This window comes from Oreochromis aureus, linkage group 6 (assembly GCF_013358895.1).
Source record: "Oreochromis aureus strain Israel breed Guangdong linkage group 6, ZZ_aureus, whole genome shotgun sequence".
NCBI lineage: Eukaryota > Metazoa > Chordata > Actinopteri > Cichliformes > Cichlidae > Oreochromis > Oreochromis aureus.
This window is the reverse complement of record NC_052947.1, coordinates 35,032,012-35,051,228: the sequence shown is the minus strand read 5'-3', so window position 1 is coordinate 35,051,228 and position 19,217 is coordinate 35,032,012. Positions and strand designations below refer to the sequence as shown.

The 19,217-nt window shown below is 41.4% G+C and overlaps 2 protein-coding genes across 4 annotated transcripts in view; one reads left to right on the top strand and one right to left on the bottom strand.

Moving 5' to 3' along the window:
- The first annotated feature begins 345 nt into the window (after positions 1-345).
- Positions 346-17,476, top strand: LOC116331640 (low density lipoprotein receptor-related protein associated protein 1). The gene is made up of 8 exons (XM_031754391.2): positions 346-641; positions 1,123-1,267; positions 10,091-10,221; positions 11,112-11,232; positions 12,527-12,682; positions 13,482-13,564; positions 14,106-14,282; positions 14,808-17,476. Exons 1-8 carry the CDS (start codon positions 480-482, stop codon positions 14,874-14,876), a joined length of 1,044 nt encoding a protein of 347 aa, XP_031610251.1. The 5' UTR covers positions 346-479; the 3' UTR covers positions 14,877-17,476.
- The window catches only part of LOC116331752 (protein Dok-7-like), a 24,402-nt gene continuing 20,586 nt past the window's right edge, over positions 15,402-19,217 (bottom strand). For all 3 annotated transcript variants that reach the window (XM_039613559.1, XM_039613562.1, XM_039613560.1), the window contains 2 exons: positions 18,896-19,048; positions 15,402-18,730 (listed from right to left, as the gene is read on the bottom strand). In XM_039613559.1, the coding sequence (XP_039469493.1) occupies positions 18,420-18,730; positions 18,896-19,048 (464 nt within the window). In that variant the 3' untranslated portion in view covers positions 15,402-18,419. The remainder of the gene's footprint in view (positions 18,731-18,895; positions 19,049-19,217) is intronic.

Below are 19,217 nucleotides of genomic sequence, written 5' to 3'. Positions count from 1 at the left end.
ATGACTGTTATAGTCAGTGCTCTAGTATATTGAGATACCTATATCTCAATATATAGATATTGAGATATAGGTATCTCCTTTGGTATCTCCTTTAAGAAAGCGGTATTTCCGTCATCCCAGTGTTTTGGTCTTTTCAACGGGTACTTGAAAACAGAGACAGCATCTAGTACAGTAAACGCGTGGAGGCTTTCTATTTGCTGTCGGAGTCTGCAGCCTTGTTGCTAGGTAACAAGCGCAGAGCGGCATTTCCAGTGTAGTTCAAGAAACGCTCTTTCCGCTTTAGCAGCTACAGAAAGGCTGCGCCAAGAAAATACATATCCCACAGTGCACTTCTCGCGGAAATGCCCGCCTCTTTTGAGCACATGACTTTCGGGTACTCCAGTGAATCACAACAACACACCGTTTGTGGTGCTGTCTGGTTCATTTAAGTATTTTGGTGGTGGTTTTTCTGTCGTTAGTTGCGGAGAGTTGTTTTGAAAATGAGGCTGCAGTGTTTGTTCGCAGCTTTGTGTCTCGGCGTTGGTGTAATGGCCGGGAAATACTCTCGGGAGCTGAATGAGCCCAAACCGAACGACAGAGATGGGCAGGCAGTGGAGTTCAGGATAGCTAAGCTAAACCAGGTCTGGGAGAAAGCTCAAAGGGTATGTAGTTAAGACGATCAACAGCACGACTTATGTAGCACAAATAATTTGAGGAAAATGCTGAAACAATAAAGACCGGGCAATAAGAGATACATACGTGATCGACGCACTGAGCTATGCACAGACCCAGGGGATCAGGTGGACGTTTTCTTAGTTGGAAAAAAAAATCAGGCGTCTTTTGTTCATTGTGGAGTTGGTACTTACAGCTAAGACGGTGGGCCAAGCTTGGTATTGGAAAATTGTTGAAAAATGTGTTTTACTGCGGCTAATCCCAGGGAGCATCATTTAGCATTTAACTGCCTCTTCAGCTGCCTCATCAGACCTTTGGTCAATATTTAATAGACTGTTATTGTGAGCAAAATTCCCCAGTAGGAATATGGAGAAAAAAAAAAATCTCTCTGTGTACTTTTCTGTTTCTGCAAACTTTCTCCCTCTGCCTGTCTAACAAAGCCAACATTGTCTGCTCTTTTGGATTCAACAGATGCAGTTGTCTCCAGTCCGGCAGGCTGAGCTGCACAGTGACCTGAAGCTCCAGGAGAAAGATGAGCTGCAGTGGAAAAAAATGAAGGTGGAAGGACTCGATGAAAATGGAGAGAAGGAGGCCCAGCTCAGGCGCAGCTTCCATGGTAAGACAAACTGCAGACTGCTTCAGTCAGCAGTAGTTAGAGCTTTGTTCTGAGTCAGTTTCCTCTAGATCCTTAATCACCATCTTTAACAATCCCTGTACTGACACTTTTTATGGGTTTGATTAGTAATAATGACTGCAACGTATCCTAACACACTGGTAGTCACTAAAGGCAACAAAAACAGGAACAGAGAGTGTCACAGGATTTCTTCTTCTACCTCTCCTTTCACTGCTTCCTTTAGGGGCCACCACAGCAGATCATAGCCTATCCCTAGCATTATCTTCCATCCTCTCTGCCACTGCAACCCTCTGTATGTCCTCTTCAATTACATTTATGAACCTCCTCTGTGATCTGCCTCCTTCTCTCCTGCATAGTAGTTCCATCTTCAGCATCTTATCTTGCCTCTCTAATCAGTGGGTCATGATGTGTTGATAAGAGCCATCTTCTCTCATCAAAAAGACAGATATTTTTAGAGTAAATGAATTTAAAGTTATTCCTTTTAATTTTCTTTTTGTCTAATATGGGAAAGCAGAAGGTTAATGACACCTGGCTTGAGACCAGCGTCTTTAGTTTTTGTTTCAAACCTTGGAAAATAATCAAACTAAATCCTCTCATGCAAAAACACAAACAAAAGACTTTACAGAAGTTTTATCTTGTAAAACTGTCTGAGACGCTTGAGATTCCTCCATTTTTCTTGCCAGTGTAGGCATGAAACAGGTCCTAAATTGCTTTGCTAGTGGTGTAAAAAGAAAAAAAATCTAAAAAGAGACATGTTAAGACAGATGGTTTAGGTAGGTCTAATTTAGTCAAGGCATATACTATAGATGTCCATCGAACAAAGACAAAGAAAATGTTTAATGATAGATTAAGTACATGTACTTTTTTATAGTATATGTGCTAAAAATGGCAAAGTTTAAGGATCACATACTTGACCATAAAAGTAAAAGTTTAACCGGAGTAAACTTTCTGATGTACTGGTTTGTCATTTGAAATAAACTCTGAAGGTCATACTTCTAAGCTGTGGTTGTCATTCCTCCACTGCTTCTTCCTGCTGTTATCAGTAGCACTCTTCATATCTCACTTAATCTGTTCACTTGTCACCTGGCAGATGACTTACTAAAAGCATGCTAATTTTCTCATGTGCTATTCTGGCTGTGGGTAAAAAGATATTTCTGCATTTTGAATTACGTTTTAGGTATTCTTTATGTAGTATGTAGCAGTGTTTAGACTGAGGTGCTATTGTAGGATTTTAAAGGATAGGCATACTGTATCTCCCTTTTTTCCTTGTGAGAGCTTGGCCAGCAGTCCACCTGCTCTGGTTCCTCTCCTTCCTCGCTCCCCTGTGGTGCAGTGACCTTCCTGCTACAGGCAGAGCAACACAGTCCCTCCTTTAGCTGGCTAAATATAAATTTTTAAGGAGCATCTTTTCCGTACTGAATCCTGTCCTTCTCCTTAACTCATTCTAATTGAGCTTCACAGTCATTTTGTCTCCCTCATTACTTTCATTTCCTCTGCGCTTGTTCTTGATGTATTTTATATGCCAAAAGACAAAGCCTCACACCTTTGCTGTCAGTCGGAGAACATAAACACACAACGATGAAAGTGTGCAATGTAAACTGTTTAACTCCTCCAGCACCACAGATATTTTCTACAGTCTTAATGAAGATTTTAAACTAGCATGCTGTATATGTACACACACTTAGTGAAGTTAATAAGTGACACTGGTGATTTGCAAAAATGCTGTGATGGTGCTGAATCAGCACCTGCAATAACCGTTTACTGGAGAATAAGGAGGGCAGAGATTTCTCAGTCCCAAGTCCATCTTTATATGTTTTGGTTTTTTTCAATTTGCCAAATTCATTAATTTTTTAACCACTTATTCAGTTCAGGGTCACAGAATAACTGGAGTGTGGCAGGTACACCCTGGACAGGTCAACAGTCACTGACAAATGTTTACATTTTTTATGTCAAATATTTGCCAATAATAATAGCTATCTTTCCTGAAGGTTTTTGAATGTGCTTATTATTATTATCATTATCATTATGTGTGCCTATGAAAGAGGCACACATATTACTATTCGTCGGATTTATTATTATTATTATTATTCTTCAGTTTCCGCCTGAAATTTTGCAGCGAAACTCGCCCCACAGTTTTGAGACAAGCTTCATATATGTTACCTCATTTTGTGCGGCTGGATCAGGAATGGTGTGCTATGACTTTTGGTGTTTATAACTATTATAGTTTTTAAATATTAATATTTTAGTGAAAATTTTCCTTCTCTGCCAAACAGTTTTGAAAATAGGGTTACATATGTTAGATCATTTTGTGCGGCTGGAGCTGGACTAGTATGGTATACACTTTTGGTGTTTATGACTTTTATAGTTTTTGAAATATTTAGATTTTAGTGCAAATTTAGGCCAATTTCCATAGAAACAGACTTTATTTGTGGTGGGTTGGCTCTCTCTAGTGGTATACCGGGAGTAGTACGGCTGAAAATCTGTATGCTTGTTACAAAACTCCATATCCCATAATTCATAGCACCCTCTGCCGAGTTAAACAATGGCGGACACCACTTCGTTTTATATGTCTTTTATTCGTGTTTCTAGGTCACAAAATACACTTTTAAGATATTTTCAGGCGAGAATGTAGGTGTGTAAACTTCAAATATCTGCTCGTTTATCAAGACATCCCATATTAGCGACAATTCTCTTAAGTGTTGCTGATAGTCGGCTTAACTAGCTAGCGCCGCTAGCTTAGCTAGCTAGCGCCTTCGTGAAAAACCACCCAGGCTTGGCTGATAGTGAGGTGGCTAAAATTTGTTTAATCGCCTGATCGCTCGGCAAGGGTCTGTGTCTTAGCTGGACTTATTTTTCGCTTTATATGGGCCGATGATGCTGGTCGATGTGGAAAAAATAACTGAGTTGTTTGGTGGTGGAGCTACAACAGAGGGCAGCTATCCACCGTGTGTGACAGAAAGGACATGCCGCGAACGAGACATACAAGGCGGTGAGGCTACTGCCGATCGTCCGGTGTTTGCTAACGCGGAGGTCAATCGTGGATCAGGGAAAGCGAAGGCAGGAGCGTGAGGTGAACTGAATTTCAGGTAAGAAGTTATGACCTGCACTCTATTTGGGTCAGATATAAACCGAGTTTAGGTGTAGTTTATTTAGCAACAGTTCTCTTACGTGTTGCTGATAGCCGGCTGGCTAGCTAGCTAGCGCCGCTAGCTTAGCTAGCTAAGCGCTGCTAGCGACCCTTCGTGAAAAACCACCCAGGCTTGGCTGATAGTGAGGTGGCTAAAATTTGTTTAATCGCCCGATCGCTCGGCAAGGGTCTGTGTCTTAGCTGGACTTATTTTTCGCTTATATGGGCCGATGATGCTGGTCGATGTGGAAAAAATAACTGAGTTGTTTGGTGGTGGAGCTACAACAGAGGGCAGCTATCCACCGGTGTGTGACAGAAAGGACATGCCGCGACGAGACATACAAAAGCGGTGAGGCTACCGCCGATCGACCGGTGTTTGCTAACGCGGAGGTCAATCGTGGATCAGGGAAAGCGAAGGCAGGAGCGTGAGGTGAACTGAATTTCAGGTAAGAAGTTATGACCTGCACTCTATTTGGGTCAGATATAAACCGAGTTTAGGTGTAGTTTATTTAGCAGCAGTTCTCTTATGTGTTGCTGATAGCCGGCTAGCTAGCTAGTGCCGCTAGCATAGTTAGCTAGCACCGCTAGCGACCCTTCGTGAAAAAGCACCCAGGCTTGGCTTATATTGAGGCGGGTGACACTCGTGTCAGCACCCGTCGCTCGCCGACAGTATGTGTTTTAGCTGGACTTATTTTTCGCTTATATGGACCGATGATTTATTTATTTATTCATTTTAGTAATGGTATAAACAGTGAAAGGTGGTGGATTGGCCAGATGTAAACTTCAAATATCTGCTCGTGTTACCAAGACATCCCATATTAGCTCTGATGTTTTCGGTGCCTGCAAAGAGCTAGACAGGTAGCTAGCTAACCCGAGCTGGCTGTCTTTTTGACTCAGGGTCATAGCTGGACTTATTTTTCGTTTTATGAGCCGATGAGGGTTTTTTTTTTAGTAACGGTACAAACAGTGAAAGGCGGTGGATTGTCCAGATGCTGGTCGATGTGGGAAAAAATAACTGAGTTGTTTGGTAGTCGCTGACGCGGAGCTACAACCGAGGGCAGCTATCCACCGGTGTGTGTCAGAAAGAACATGCGGGGAACGAGGCGGCGAGGCGACCGCCGATCGACCGGTGGTAGATCGTGGATCAGGGAAACCGAAGGCAGGAGAAGCAGGCGGCTGCCGGTCGGAGCGTGAGGTGAACTGAATTTCAGGTAAGAAGTTATGACCTGCACTCTATTTGGGTCAGATATAAACCGAGTTTAGGTGTAGTTTATTTTTGTTGTGCTGACTTTTTACAATCAGTTATAATAACTCGTACTGCGTGGTAGCTAGCACGATGGAGTTTATGACAGCCTCCCCTGTCATTCTCTCGCCTGTTCAAACTTCAGTCATGAAACTGATCAGTGATCGGCTTTTCTCTCTTGTTTGTTTATCGCGCTAAACAACAGCAGCACGTTTAAGCTTGATCAGCTGTTGTTAGAATTCATTTGATTTTAATTTCTAGTATCAGCTGATGTTTGCTGGAGCCACAGCTGTAGAAGCGGCTGGTCGAAACCAGGAGATGACCTTACTGAATCATCAGAGCTGAACTGGTGATGGAGAAACAGGTTTACCTTTTTTAGGTGACATGAATGAGTTGAAGGAAGTTATGAACTGTTTCTGAGAGAAATAAACACCAAGCTCCTTTTTTTATTTAGCTGACAGCTGGTAACTGTGCAGGGGCGGATCTAGCAAAGCTTTTGCCAGGGGGCCAGGTAGGGCATTAACAGAGAAAGGTGGACACAAAGATATACTTTTCTTTCTTACTCTCATACAGGGAGTGCAGAATTATTAGGCAAGTTGTATTTTGAGGAATAATTTTATTATTGAACAACAACCATGTTCTCAATGAACCCAAAAACACATTAATATCAAAGCTGAATGTTTTCGAAGTAGTTTTTAGTTTGTGTTTAGTTTTAGCTATTTTAGGGGATATCTGTGTGTGCAGGTGACTATTACTGTGCATAATTATTAGGCAACTTAACAAAAACAAATATATACCCATTTCAATTATTTATTTTTACCAGTGAAACCAATATAACATCTCCACATTCACAAATATACATTTCTGACATTCAAAAACAAAACAAAAACAAATCAGCGACCAATATAGCCACCTTTCTTTGCAAGGACACTCAAAAGCCTGCCATCCATGGATTCTGTCAGTGTTTTGATCTGTTCACCATCAACATTATGTGCAGCAGCAACCACAGCCTCCCAGACACTGTTCAGAGAGGTGTACTGTTTTCCCTCCTTGTAAATCTCACATTTGATGATGGACCACAGATTCTCAATGGGGTTCAGATCAGGTGAACAAGGAGGCCATGTCATTAGTTTTTCTTCTTTTAAACCCTTTCTTGCCAGCCACGCTGTGGAGTACTTGGACGCGTGTGATGGAGCATTGTCCTGCATGAAAATCATGTTTTTCTTGAAGGATGCAGACTTTTTCTGTACCACTGCTTGAAGAAGGTGTCTTCCAGAAACTTGCAGTAGGACTGGGAGTTGAGCTTGACGCCATCCTCAACCCGAAAAGGCCCCACAAGCTCACCTTTGATGATACCAGCCCAAACCAGTACTCCACCTCCACCTTGCTGGCGCCTGAGTGGGACTGGAGCTCTCTGCCCTTTACCAATCCAGCCACGGGCCCATCCATCTGGCCCATCAAGACTCACTCTCATTTCATCAGTCCATAAAACCTTAGAAAAATCAGTCTTGAGATATTTCTTGGCCCAGTCTTGACGTTTCAGCTTGTGTGTCTTGTTCAGTGGTGGTCGTCTTTCAGCCTTTCTTACCTTGGCCATGTCTCTGAGTATTGCACACCTTGTGCTTTTGGGCACTCCAGTGATGTTGCAGCTCTGAAATATGGCCAAACTGGTGGCAAGTGGCATCTTGGCAGCTGCACGCTTGACTTTTCTCAGTTCATGGGCAGTTATTTTGCGCCTTGGTTTTTCCACACGCTTCTTGCGACCCTGTTGACTATTTTGAATGAAACGCTTGATTGTTCGATGATCACGCTTCAGAAGCTTTGCGATTTTAAGACTGCTGCATGCCTCTGCAAGATATCTCACTATTTTTGACTTTTCTGAGCCTGTCAAGTCCTTCTTTTGACCCATTTTGCCAAAGGAAAGGAAGTTGCCTAATAATTATGCACACCTGATATAGGGTGTTGATGTCATTAGACCATACCCCTTCTCATTAAAGAGATGCACATCACCTAATATGCTTAATTGGTAGTAGGCTTTCGAGCCTATACAGCTTGGAGTAAGACAACATGCATGAAGAGGATGATGTGGACAAAATACTCATTTGCCTAATATTTCTGCACTCCTGTATAAAATATTTAGCTTTTATTAAATAGTTATCTGAATCTTACAACCAAAGTTTGTATAATAATACACAAGATTGGCTGTAGACCATTGTTCATCATTCAGAACACTATGTAAAAATAACAAAAACAAAAAGTGAATCCGAAAGTGCATACATATTTATTTTATGTGTTTGATGTGTGTCGGGGCGTGGTCTGCAGTGCCGCTGCAGGGGAGGTGGACCCACGGGTGTAAAGTCTGTGCTCTCTTGGCTGTTTTTTGGGTGTGTGTTGGGCTATGAGTTGAAAAGCTACGGCTGCCTGTGTGGGTACACCAACCATGTGTGAAAAGTGGTCCATAACGTAATGCTTCAAAGCATGTTCATGCAAACATTGTCGGGTCTGCCGTGATACAATGGGACTTCTGCTCATGAACCTCTGTGCACAGCGTCTGCAAATCGGGGCTGTACGAAGTCACCTCATCTTTACCCAAAACTGTAAGCTGTCATCTGTGAGGCGCGAGCGGTGTTTGTTTTTATCATAATTCATGGTGGAGAATGGCTGCTCTGCTGAGTTTTGCTCTCTGTAGCCGTATGAATGGCAAACTACACTGATTAGCAGCGGCATAGGCACACATAAAATTTCTTCTGAAATTTTCGCTTTCTAGTTATTATTATTATCATAATTATTATTATTATCTCTTGTCTTATTCACTTTATGATGTAGACATTCTGCCAAATTGTGGGGTTGTTCACAATGTCACTGCTACTAAATTAATTAATTGACAAATACTACTTAATGTCTTGAAAAAATATTCATTTTAGGTTGTTTTTAAAAGCCATTGGCAGCCTTATAGTGTGCTGTATACACAGAAATATAATATAGTACAGCGGACATGGACACTCAAACAATCCTGAAAGGAAACCTATAAATCCAATGAAGTTGGCCTTTGTCCAGGGTGGCTGTAGCTCAGGTGGTAAAGCAGGTTACTTACTAATCAGAAGTTGGTTTGATCACCATCTGCTCCAGTCTGCATGCCAAATATCACTGGGCAACATACTAACCCCAAGTTGCTCTCCAGTGCATCCACCCGAGTATGAATGTGTGTGAATGTTAGATAGAAAGCACTTACATAGAAGAAAGTGCTTGTGTGAATGGGTGAATGAGACAAGTTGCCTTGAGAGCTCAGATAGAGTAGAAAGGTGCTATATAAGAACCAGTCCATTTACCATGTCCCACCCCTGCCCCCAAAGAGCTATAGCTTTATAATAGATCAGAACTTACTGCTCGCTTTTTCCACATTAACTTAGACACAGACTTATTCTTACTGGCCCAAAATGATTTCCCAGAGGTCTTTGACTCGGTAGGGTGACCAAGTTATTGTTTGGCTTGTATTTAGTTGCTATAAAGAAAGCAGAGAAGGCTGTCATCATATGTCAGTCAGGGTAACATCTGACTGTGTTTTGCTGCTAAGTCACAGTTTATGCAGATTTGGCTGATATATGATAGAAACTATGACAAAGAAAGAAAATTTAGCTACAGTAACGACCATGAAACTACTCATCACTGGATGAAGCTGGTGGAAAGTGATTAATTTCGCATTTGGGAGAAAATTACGTGCAGTGATGCATTAAGTCAGCAGAGATGGGAGTCGCGCTGCTGGCCAAACTATGTGATGACACAGTTTTTAAATTACACCAAGCATCTTTTTCTGCTTTTCTTCAGAGGAAGAAAAAAGTATATGCTTATATTAGACAGCAAATGCATATTTCATTCTCTTCCACTTATCCTTGTCAGGGTCGCTGGGGGGCTGGAGCCTATCCCTGCTACCATAGGGCGAGAGGCAGGGTACACACCTGGACAGGTTGCCAGTCTTGTTGCAGGGCTAAGACAGAGAGACACAACCATTCGCACTCACATTCAAACCTATGGACAATTTAGAATTACCAGTTAACTTAACCTCACTAACTGCATGTCTTTGGATTGTGGGAGGAAGCCGGACTCCACACAGAAAGGACCCAGGAAAATAAAATAACCAATAAAAATATATCTATAGGCCGACATCGACTGACTAAAATACTGGTCTGGCTCTACTTCTTCTTTACCTTCATTAGGGATCCTACTCCCCTTGATGTTTCCTTTGAAATTTATGAGTTACTGTCAAGAGGTTTAGAGTCTTGTTAAATGATTAATATGCATGTCTTAGTCATTTTAGATTCTCTTGCCTATCTCCCGCTTCCTCCCAAGATACAGCCTCTGTTGTTGTTCCTTAGAGGCTCATGTCAGGATAATTCAACACAGCGTTTGTTTAAAGTCTTGTGGTTGTGTTATGCAGTGATCCTCGCCAAGTATGGGATGGATGGGAAAAGGGACACACGGCCACTGGAGAGCAACTCACTGAAAGATCACGACATCAAGGAGGAAGATGCATTTGATGATCCCAGACTGGACAAACTCTGGAACAAGGTTTGTGTTTGTGTGCATATTTCTGAAAATACTGAAGTATTGCTTTATGTAAGGTGCTTTGATTTAATGCATGCATTATTTGTAGTGTAACTGTAGGACTTCAATGCCAACCCTGTTGCTGTTCCTCTTTAAAAACCTTACCACAGCCAGTAAAAGAAGTAAACTTGTGGACATTAACTTCAGATCAGCTTAGTGCCACTCTGCTTCCAATAAACAAAGAACAGGAGAACTAAACACTTTACAAGGTAACAAGCTTGTAAAATGTTTAGTGAGTCTCTGATTTCATCATTTTCGCTGAACACAGCAAATCCACTACTGTGTGACAAATAAATTTTTTCAAGGGGTTTCTTCCATACACAGTCTATAGATACATTCAGTCTAATCAGAACTTCATAACTCATTTATCAAATTACATCAGATCTGTAAGATCTAAGCTTGTTAATGGCCAATCAGTCACAAAGGGAGCAGCGTGAGCTAGTTCAAGCAGGAAACTCGAGCTGCATCATACAGACTGACAACACTAATGTAAGTGCTGATTGCTTGGATCACTGTTTCAGCTTCTCTTCCACCCCAGCATTCACACCGTAGACCCTAACCCACTCCCCAATTTTCTAAAGTCTTTGTGTGAAAATGAGCAATCTCTGACTATTTTTATATGTCCAATATAGTTGTTTGGCTTTAAAATATTCATATAAATGCAATCATTAAAATCACTACACTTAATAAGCTTAGACCTGCTTAGATTCTTACCAAACAATCCTGCTGTACTAAGCGTTGATTCTTTTACTGCTACTTGTATTAGTAAATTCTTTCCCATGCAAAAAATCCTCGTTCTTCTGATGCCTTTGAAACTAAATCCTCTATATCTCTAATGCCTCTTTCCCCACCAGGCTAAGATCTCAGGGAAGTTCTCTGATGAGGAGCTGCTGAACTTGAAGAGGGAGTTCCAGCACCACAAGGACAAGATCCACGAGTACAACATCCTCATGGACACTGTCAGCAGGACTGAGGGTGAGCCATGTGAATCACTCCTTTGGTCCGCTGCCAAGCGCGTGTGTCGCACTACTTCTGTTTAGCTTTATTAGTGTTTTCTGAGTCCAGGTTTACAAGCAGTTCAACCCTGTCCTCCTTTCTGTTTCTTCGTCCTTCGCCTATTCAAGATCTCTTACAGAGATCTCCTGCAGATTATCCCTTTCTATCTTAGCAGCTCTTATTGACCCTTTTATGCCATTTACTGCTATTTTTTTCCCTGCAGACCTTGCTGGTGTTCGTGATCATATCAGAATTATTTAAAAAAACATAAAAGCTGAGTTTTTTCTGGGAAATAAGGCTTACGAGGTTATAAAGTAATATTTTCTAGATGCCATGGCTGTTCTGCACACCCGTGTTTTATAGGGTTGAAGTCTCAAGTGCTCTCTGTCTGTCTGTTCAGTCTTGTGGTCATATACGTAGGTGGCAGGTATCAGACTGCACATGTTACCACCCACTACTTTGTGCTCTATCAGTGCTTGTCAAATCACATCAAGCTGTGAGTTTTAAGAGAAGCTGACAGGCCCCACTGTGTTTCAAATAGGCACGGGGAGGACAGGCACGTCTTCTTCGGATGTGACTTGACACTTTGCAGCTGTTACGTGCCAGAACTTTCCCGATAGCGCTGCACAGCACTGCGTTTCTGCCAAACAAGCCGGGGCATTTCTTCTGCTTGTCTGATGCTTTTAAATATTAAGCCAATCACATGTTGCCTTGAGGGAGTGTCTGTGAACTTCCACAGTACCACCACCTCCATCCACTGCCTGTCTAGGTTTCTCAGTTTTCATCCAGTTGGCTTCTCTTCTTTTTTTCTCCCCCTTTTCTCATCCAAATGTCAACCGTTATCATTTAGTCAGTGTGGTGCTGTACACTTAGGCTTTGTTTGGCTTTTACCTTTTTCTAGCACCACACAGGCTGGACTCTCATAACCAGTAAGATGAGGCTCATAGGCTATTCAAGGTTCTCGTGAAAAAGTTGCTAAATAAATGACAAATAAGCCAGTTTTCTAAAATGACCTTAAGCTTTAACGGGTTATTTAATGTAATAATGTAAAAAGCTGCTAATAAAAATTGCCTTTCTTTTTGTCTTTTATTAGTTTAATTTACTTTTTGTCTCTTTTCTATTCCCTTCTGTCATCTATCCCTCATTTTCTCCATCCATCTCCTCTGCCCTCCTATCTAACCCACCCACACAACCCTGCGGGCTTTTGACTTCTAATTTGCCCCCTCTCTCCCTCTTCTCCCCTTTATTTCCTTTCGTCTGTTCCTCTCAACAGAAATACACAAGAACGTGATCACTCCCCTGGAGGGTGATACCAAAGAGCATGTGCTGCATCAGAAGCACACAGAGCTGAAGCACAAAATGAGAGACCTCAACCAGGGCTTTGAGCGCCTCCGTAAGCTCAGCCACGAGGGCTTCACTGAAGATAGCGGTGAGACATGAAAAGCACACACACACACGCTCCGCTTGTCTCTTTTTGCATCTCCGTTAGACGCTACATTTATCTCATCAGCTTAATTACTAGGATTTGTAATCATAATAACACATTACTGTATCACGGCTGATGGCTTTAAGTGTTTTGCATTTTTAAAGACATTTATTGAAAGCAGCTCACTACGCTGCATTCGCCCAGTGACGTCAAACAGCTCGGCCTTGTGCTGTTTAACAGACAAAGCGTTCATTTCACTCACCAGTGCATTTTATCTCCACTCCTCAGATATGTACGGCTGCTGTTAGTCGAGTGTGCTGCAGAGTTTGTGTTAGGCTTCACTTGCAGGTGCAGGTTTCAGTGGGAGGTTGTTGAGAAGTTTAGATGAAGGCATTGTACCTTCTGCTGATTCATAATGATTTTGTTGCTGCGCCTTTACCTCCAGGTTGTTTCTTACTAAACCACTCGTTCCCCTCACGTCTTTGCTTCCTCTTGCAGAAATCTGTTTTGATCCCCTCCCCTCTTTTTTTTTTTCTTTTACACTTGCAGTTTTGTAGTACTTTAGGAGCGAAGAGAGAGTGTGTGACAGCACCTCAAGATTAAATTCTTAATGCGAGCATTTTGCCTCTTTCATATTTTGTGTGTATTTATATAAAGTGATGCGTTGTTGTGATTGTATGATATGAAATATCTGCTGCGACTGCTCCTCCTCAGAGCTCCCTTCCTCTTGAGTGTTTGTGGCTCCAAAATGTCTCTTTGGATTGTTTATCTTTTCATCTGCCTTTCCCTTCCTGGTCTGTAGAGTTTCGGGAGCCGCGTGTGATTGAACTGTGGGAGGCTGCCAAGAGAGCCAACCTCAGCACCGATGAGCTAGAGTCTCTCAAGGTAGTGCTTACATCTCTTGTGACTGTTTTTATGTTTTTGGACACACTCTTGCCCTGTCTGTTCCTAAATGACACTTTTTGTTTTAATGTGGTGCTACAATCTAACTTTGACTCCAACTCCACAAAACTTTTTAATCAAGCGCTCTTCTGGCAGAGAAGCATTAACTGTATTATTTTCCACTACTTAGTAACTAAGTACTACTTGTGTACGGTAAGCCACGGAAAGTGCAACTTATTATGATCACATTTTTATGTATTGCACTTTTGAAATTCACAAGTATTCCACTCTCCTGGATCTCGTTGTGCTCCTTTCACCGTTTGTCCCCTTGGGCAGCAGATTGCAGTGAACAACTCAATTTAAATGTTTTGGGGTTTCTATCAGGTTTCAGGATCAGATCTATCACAGGGAACATTCAGCTTGAATTTCCTCTGTGGCACTTTGCTTCTATTTGCCTCTTGAGATACATATAAGCTCCTTGTTCAGCTGTGCATGTAACTGAAGGCTAACTGAACTTATATGTTGGCTGCTCTTATTCATTTAGGAGGAGCTACGTCACTTTGAGACTAAAGTAGAGAAGCACAGTCATTACAAGGAGCAGCTGGAGTTGTCCCATCAGAAGTTGCAGCATGTGGAGGCTCTAGGAGACGAAGAGCACATCAAGAGGAACAAGGAAAAGTATGACACACTGGCTGAGAAGACTAGGGAGATGGGCTACAAGGTAAGTAGAAATAAAGAGGTTCTCTTAGCATTTAATATGCTGTTTGACTTCTCACCTGCATTAGAAATGAATAATAAATTATTTGTAGTATTTGGTAATTGCTTGTAAGGCTGGAAAGGTCTGGTTGTTGGAGGACTGCAGTAATCCCAGTGTCAAGTGGCTTTTTATTTTCACAGCTTTTTGTTTGCGCTTCAAAGTTTATAACCATCACAAAGCCATTCACACTTATCTAAGTGAAGTGCATGTATTAACGTGTGCTGAAAGTCCAGTATAAGACAGATGCATATAAAAAACATTGCCAATACAGTAACATAAATGCATAAATAAAATCAAGACAACTGGTTTTCCAGTTTTCACTCCCTGCAACTTGAGCTTGAAATTCGAACAGAATTACAATTTACTATGAAAACAAGCAAAGTATTGTTTTCATAGGAAGTAAACTAATAATCATTTGTGTTGACAAGTCCCTGTTTAGCTGCATACTGGTCTTGCATTTACATGGCATGTGTGTGTGTTTGATTTCAGATGAAGAAACATATGCAGGATTTGTCCAACAAGATTTCTCGCCAGGGACTCCAACACAACGAACTCTGAGAGGTCATCACACCAGTGAAAGAACTGTAATGTTTTTGTTTAGTCACACACAACCTTGATCAACCATGCCACCATTTCTTTTTTACCTACTGTTAAGAAAAAAAAATCAGTGTTTTCTGTGAGTCTTTTTCTACTTTTCTAGAGAATGAAATGCTGAATGAGTGAATTCCTGGTTATTTGTATGGAATATGCATGAAGTATTATAAAGCAGCTCAGACTGTCAGTCAAGGTACAGATAAATTAAATATAGAAGTGTGAGTACCAGTGTGGTACTCCATAGAACAGTTATTTGTATAACAAGTGGAAATAATGTTTGATTGTTGGTGTTAGATAAGGGATGGACAGCACTATTGGCTGTCTTGACCTCGACCAGAAGCAGTTGGTCTGTTTGTCCACATTACATCATATGTGCTGTTGCCACTGTAGGACCTCATAGTTTCCCTATTGACATATTTTGGTGTTACTTGAACTGTCTGATCAATACAAAATGAAGATCAAGAGTAGAAGCACTGAAAACTAGTGATCTGAAAATAAAATAGCAATCTTTAATATTCAGTAAGAATACAGGTGCCAACAACAGACATACAGTAATATTTTAAAAATACAGATTTACAACATTCGTACGCTTTGGCATAAATAAAAGCACTTAATACACTGTAGAGAAAAGCGGTCTCTGTAGTGACATTAAAGGATATTTTTTGCAAAACGTTACATTTTCGTGAGTCATCCTCACGCTGTTTCTTTCTCCTCAGAGACACTAGTGGGGAACCAAAATGATAAAAATAAATTTGCATCCATTATTGTACAATTTGTCCTGATGATATCAAGAGGGAGGTGAGGAATTGAAACAAACGCTATGCTTTTCCATTCATCAGTTCCTGGCCTCTCACGGACCAGAAGCAGAGGCATTGATTACTGTGATGAATAATGTTTCTGGATGGCTGATTACTTAGTCATGTCCTGCTTGGACCACATGGGCCTGGATTAATGTAATTTGCACCCTGGGTATAACTGTAAGCTGCTTATTTTTATCGAATGCTTTTCCGCTTTGAGGTGGAATGATCACCAGGGAAGTTGGGGCTCTTGGCATTCAATTGTAAGGCATGAGATGAGGTGGGCTTTATCTCACTGTGAAATCTTATTTTCATCCAAACCCAAACAATGGCAGTCACTTACCTCTTGATAAAAGAGGTAGCATAAATTATATGGTGATCACAAAGCCTGAGGAAAATCAACCCAGCAAGAACTGTAAATACATTACAGCTGAAAAAGCTGTCATTTATTCTTGTTTTCCATACGCAATAATGATGATAAACAATAGTTTACGCCCATCGCCTTATAATTAAAGCCATTCAACCAGTAATCTTGATAGACTTGAGATTACTGGTTGGCATCGGTAAGGTAGGTTTCCGTCAATCCTCAGCATATACAGGGTGTGGTCATAAAGTTCCAGGACTCAAATAATAAAAGGACTGTTACATTCAGCTGCGTGCTCATTCCCAAAGGCTTGCCACAGCAGATGGATTCGCTGTTTTTGATGTGGCACAGATTTTATACCGGATGGTCTTCCTTATTCAACCCTCCCTTTAATCCACACCTGGGACTGACACGATGAGTACACTAGCTTGTGATCACATGAGGGATGGGTTTGTGTGTCCTCCTTAAACCAGAAATTTTTGCCTGTAAGGCAAATCTGGATCCAACAAATACTAAAAGGACTTAAAATATGACTAAATTTGGGGAATAGCTCCTTTAAGGCTGCCTGTTCTTACATCGCAAAACACAGCAGATCATTTGCAACTACTGCTTAACCACAGACCTTGTTAATGATTTTGTTTTAAACTGGATTGACTTTCATGTCTGTGTTGAAGAAGACATTGAGTGTGTGTGTGTGTGTGGAGGGGTTGAGTTTTTTTGCATCTTGCATAAAAGCCATGCAGACAACTATGTAACATTTCTGTGATAAAAGGTATCAAGACAAACGCAGGAAAAAGCTAGTTTAAAAACAAGTACGGTATGAGAAAAACACTTAACACAAAATAGAAGCTGCATAAGAAAGCTCCCAAAGCTTTACCGTTAGTGGAATGGACTGTGGGAATTTCATTACAATGTCACAACTGTGGGTGTGTTTTTAAGTACAAAATAACCGGTATGATAATCCACCACATTTGAGTCCGTCAGCTTTTCCAGAGAGTTGGAGAGAATCTGCAGTCAAAACTATTCTGAAGTGTCATCCAGTTGGGCGTTCCAGAGTCAGTTTGGTGGCCCTTGCCGCCTGCTCTCCAGCTGAGTCAGTCTGTCCTCCCTGGCCTGAACATGCTCCGCCCCCACTCTCTGAGCTGTTTCCATGGCAGTGATGTCCAGGTGGGCGTACCTGATGGAGCCCTCTTCTGGATGGGAAAATGATGGAGGGGGTTAATAAAAAAAAAAAAAAAAACAGTCTTTCTACAGTGTGTCATATAATCTTAGACCAGTCTCCCAGAGATGCATTATATCCTCACTCTGCCCCTTCTGTCTCCTCAGACTGATTTTTAATTGGTACTTCTGAAATACACATTTCACACATTAACTTCATCTGTGTATTAAAAGGCATAAAATTACCTGTAATCGAAATGCTCTCATTTTATTAGGTTTTAACTGATGTAAATTGCTTTCCATCCCTCTAATAAATTGCTTCATTTTCACAGTCTAAATATGTCAGATTATGTTAATTCAGTTAGGTTACACAGAAGCACCAGGAAATAAATTGACTGTTTTCCATAAAAAAATTGCACCTCCTCATTTATTGAACGTATTTATCAGGCTTTTCCTAATAGTGTGAGCTGATCTAAGAACACATTTTCATGCACTTTTCTTTTAAGTTGTCAGCCAATAGAGAGAAATATATGCGTTTAGCAGTGGTAAGACTACATGCCTTTTGAGCGGGAGTCGCAAGTTCGATTCCAGTAAGGGGTGTCTGGGTCCAGTAAGGTGGGCAAGAGAAAAATTAGTGGCTCAGCTTTCCAACATTTGAAAGAAGGCTAGAGATTGACAAGGTACAACACACATGCTACGGCAAGGGGGAGCCAGGACAACAGGTTGGATGGAGAATATCATCACCCCCACCCGCTTGGGTGAAAGCTGCAACCTAGTACCTTATACCAGGTACAACAACAAGGGGGCTATGAACACCTGCCTGTGATAATAAGCTGGCCAAAGATAGATATCAGTGTCATGAGATCCCCAAATAACCATCATGGAAGGATAGTATACTGCCCAGTATGAACCGGCAGATAGAGGCAGTAGCTGGCATCCATAGTGGTGGCTTACCATCTAAATGACGCTCAAGAAGAGCCCAGTGGTAATCAGAGCACTAGGTGCAGTGACCCCCATCATACCTATCATATTGTTATGATAGGCAGAGAATAATCAACAAATCAACCATCTGTTTCATAGCTGTTTGCCCCAGCTTTGCTTGCTATTCTATATTCTAACAACATCTCAAACATGCCATGTATTATAACAGTGTGGAGATATTGCATGCAAAATGGGATTTGAAGCTATTCATTTGGCATATATAAAACCAAAACAGAAAGCAGCAGCAGGAAAAGACAAATAGTTAACTAAAACTGTTTGAGGTGCAATGTTCTTACTGAGTCTGCAGAGCTGCACTGTGTTACCTCTCTCAGCACTGCGCGGACTGGAGGCCGGAGCCGAGCTGGGTTTCTGCAGCTCCAGCTCTGTGTAGAGTAGCTCTCTAGTTTTATACAGCAGAGGGCTAACGGGGATGTTGACATAATTAGCACTGCTGTTACTACAAGGCCCGCAGTCCAGGGATGCAGGGGGAGGAGCCTCGTGGGAAAACCTGAACATGCCTGAAGGAGAAAACCAAAAGCAGGGGAATTAAATCTGTTGTTTGCAGGACAAAAGGTGTTAAAGGTAATTCATTTTAGAGTTAGAAGTCAGTATAGCAACAACAAAACTGTTACACCAGGAAAACATGAGATGTGACAATTTTGATTTATTGCAAATTTTCTTACCAGAAGCTGATGTTGGTCTGTGCATGCTCGGTGTGACAGGAGGAGGTGGAGGGGCATGCAAGAGCAGAGATGGCAACAGTTTCTTCAGACTTGCAAGCTTAGAACTGATGTCACTGCTGTCATGACGTTCCTCCCTGATACAGAGAGGAGAGTCTGGAAACACATTTTTAGGACATAAGGATTAGACTCAAACATTCAGTGTGCAGATCATTTACTTACGTAATGATGTAAAAAACAGTCCCTTAAGTTCTTATTTCACATTAATCAGCTAAACATCTATTAATATTTCCAGCAGATGTAGTTAAATTATGTAATTATTATT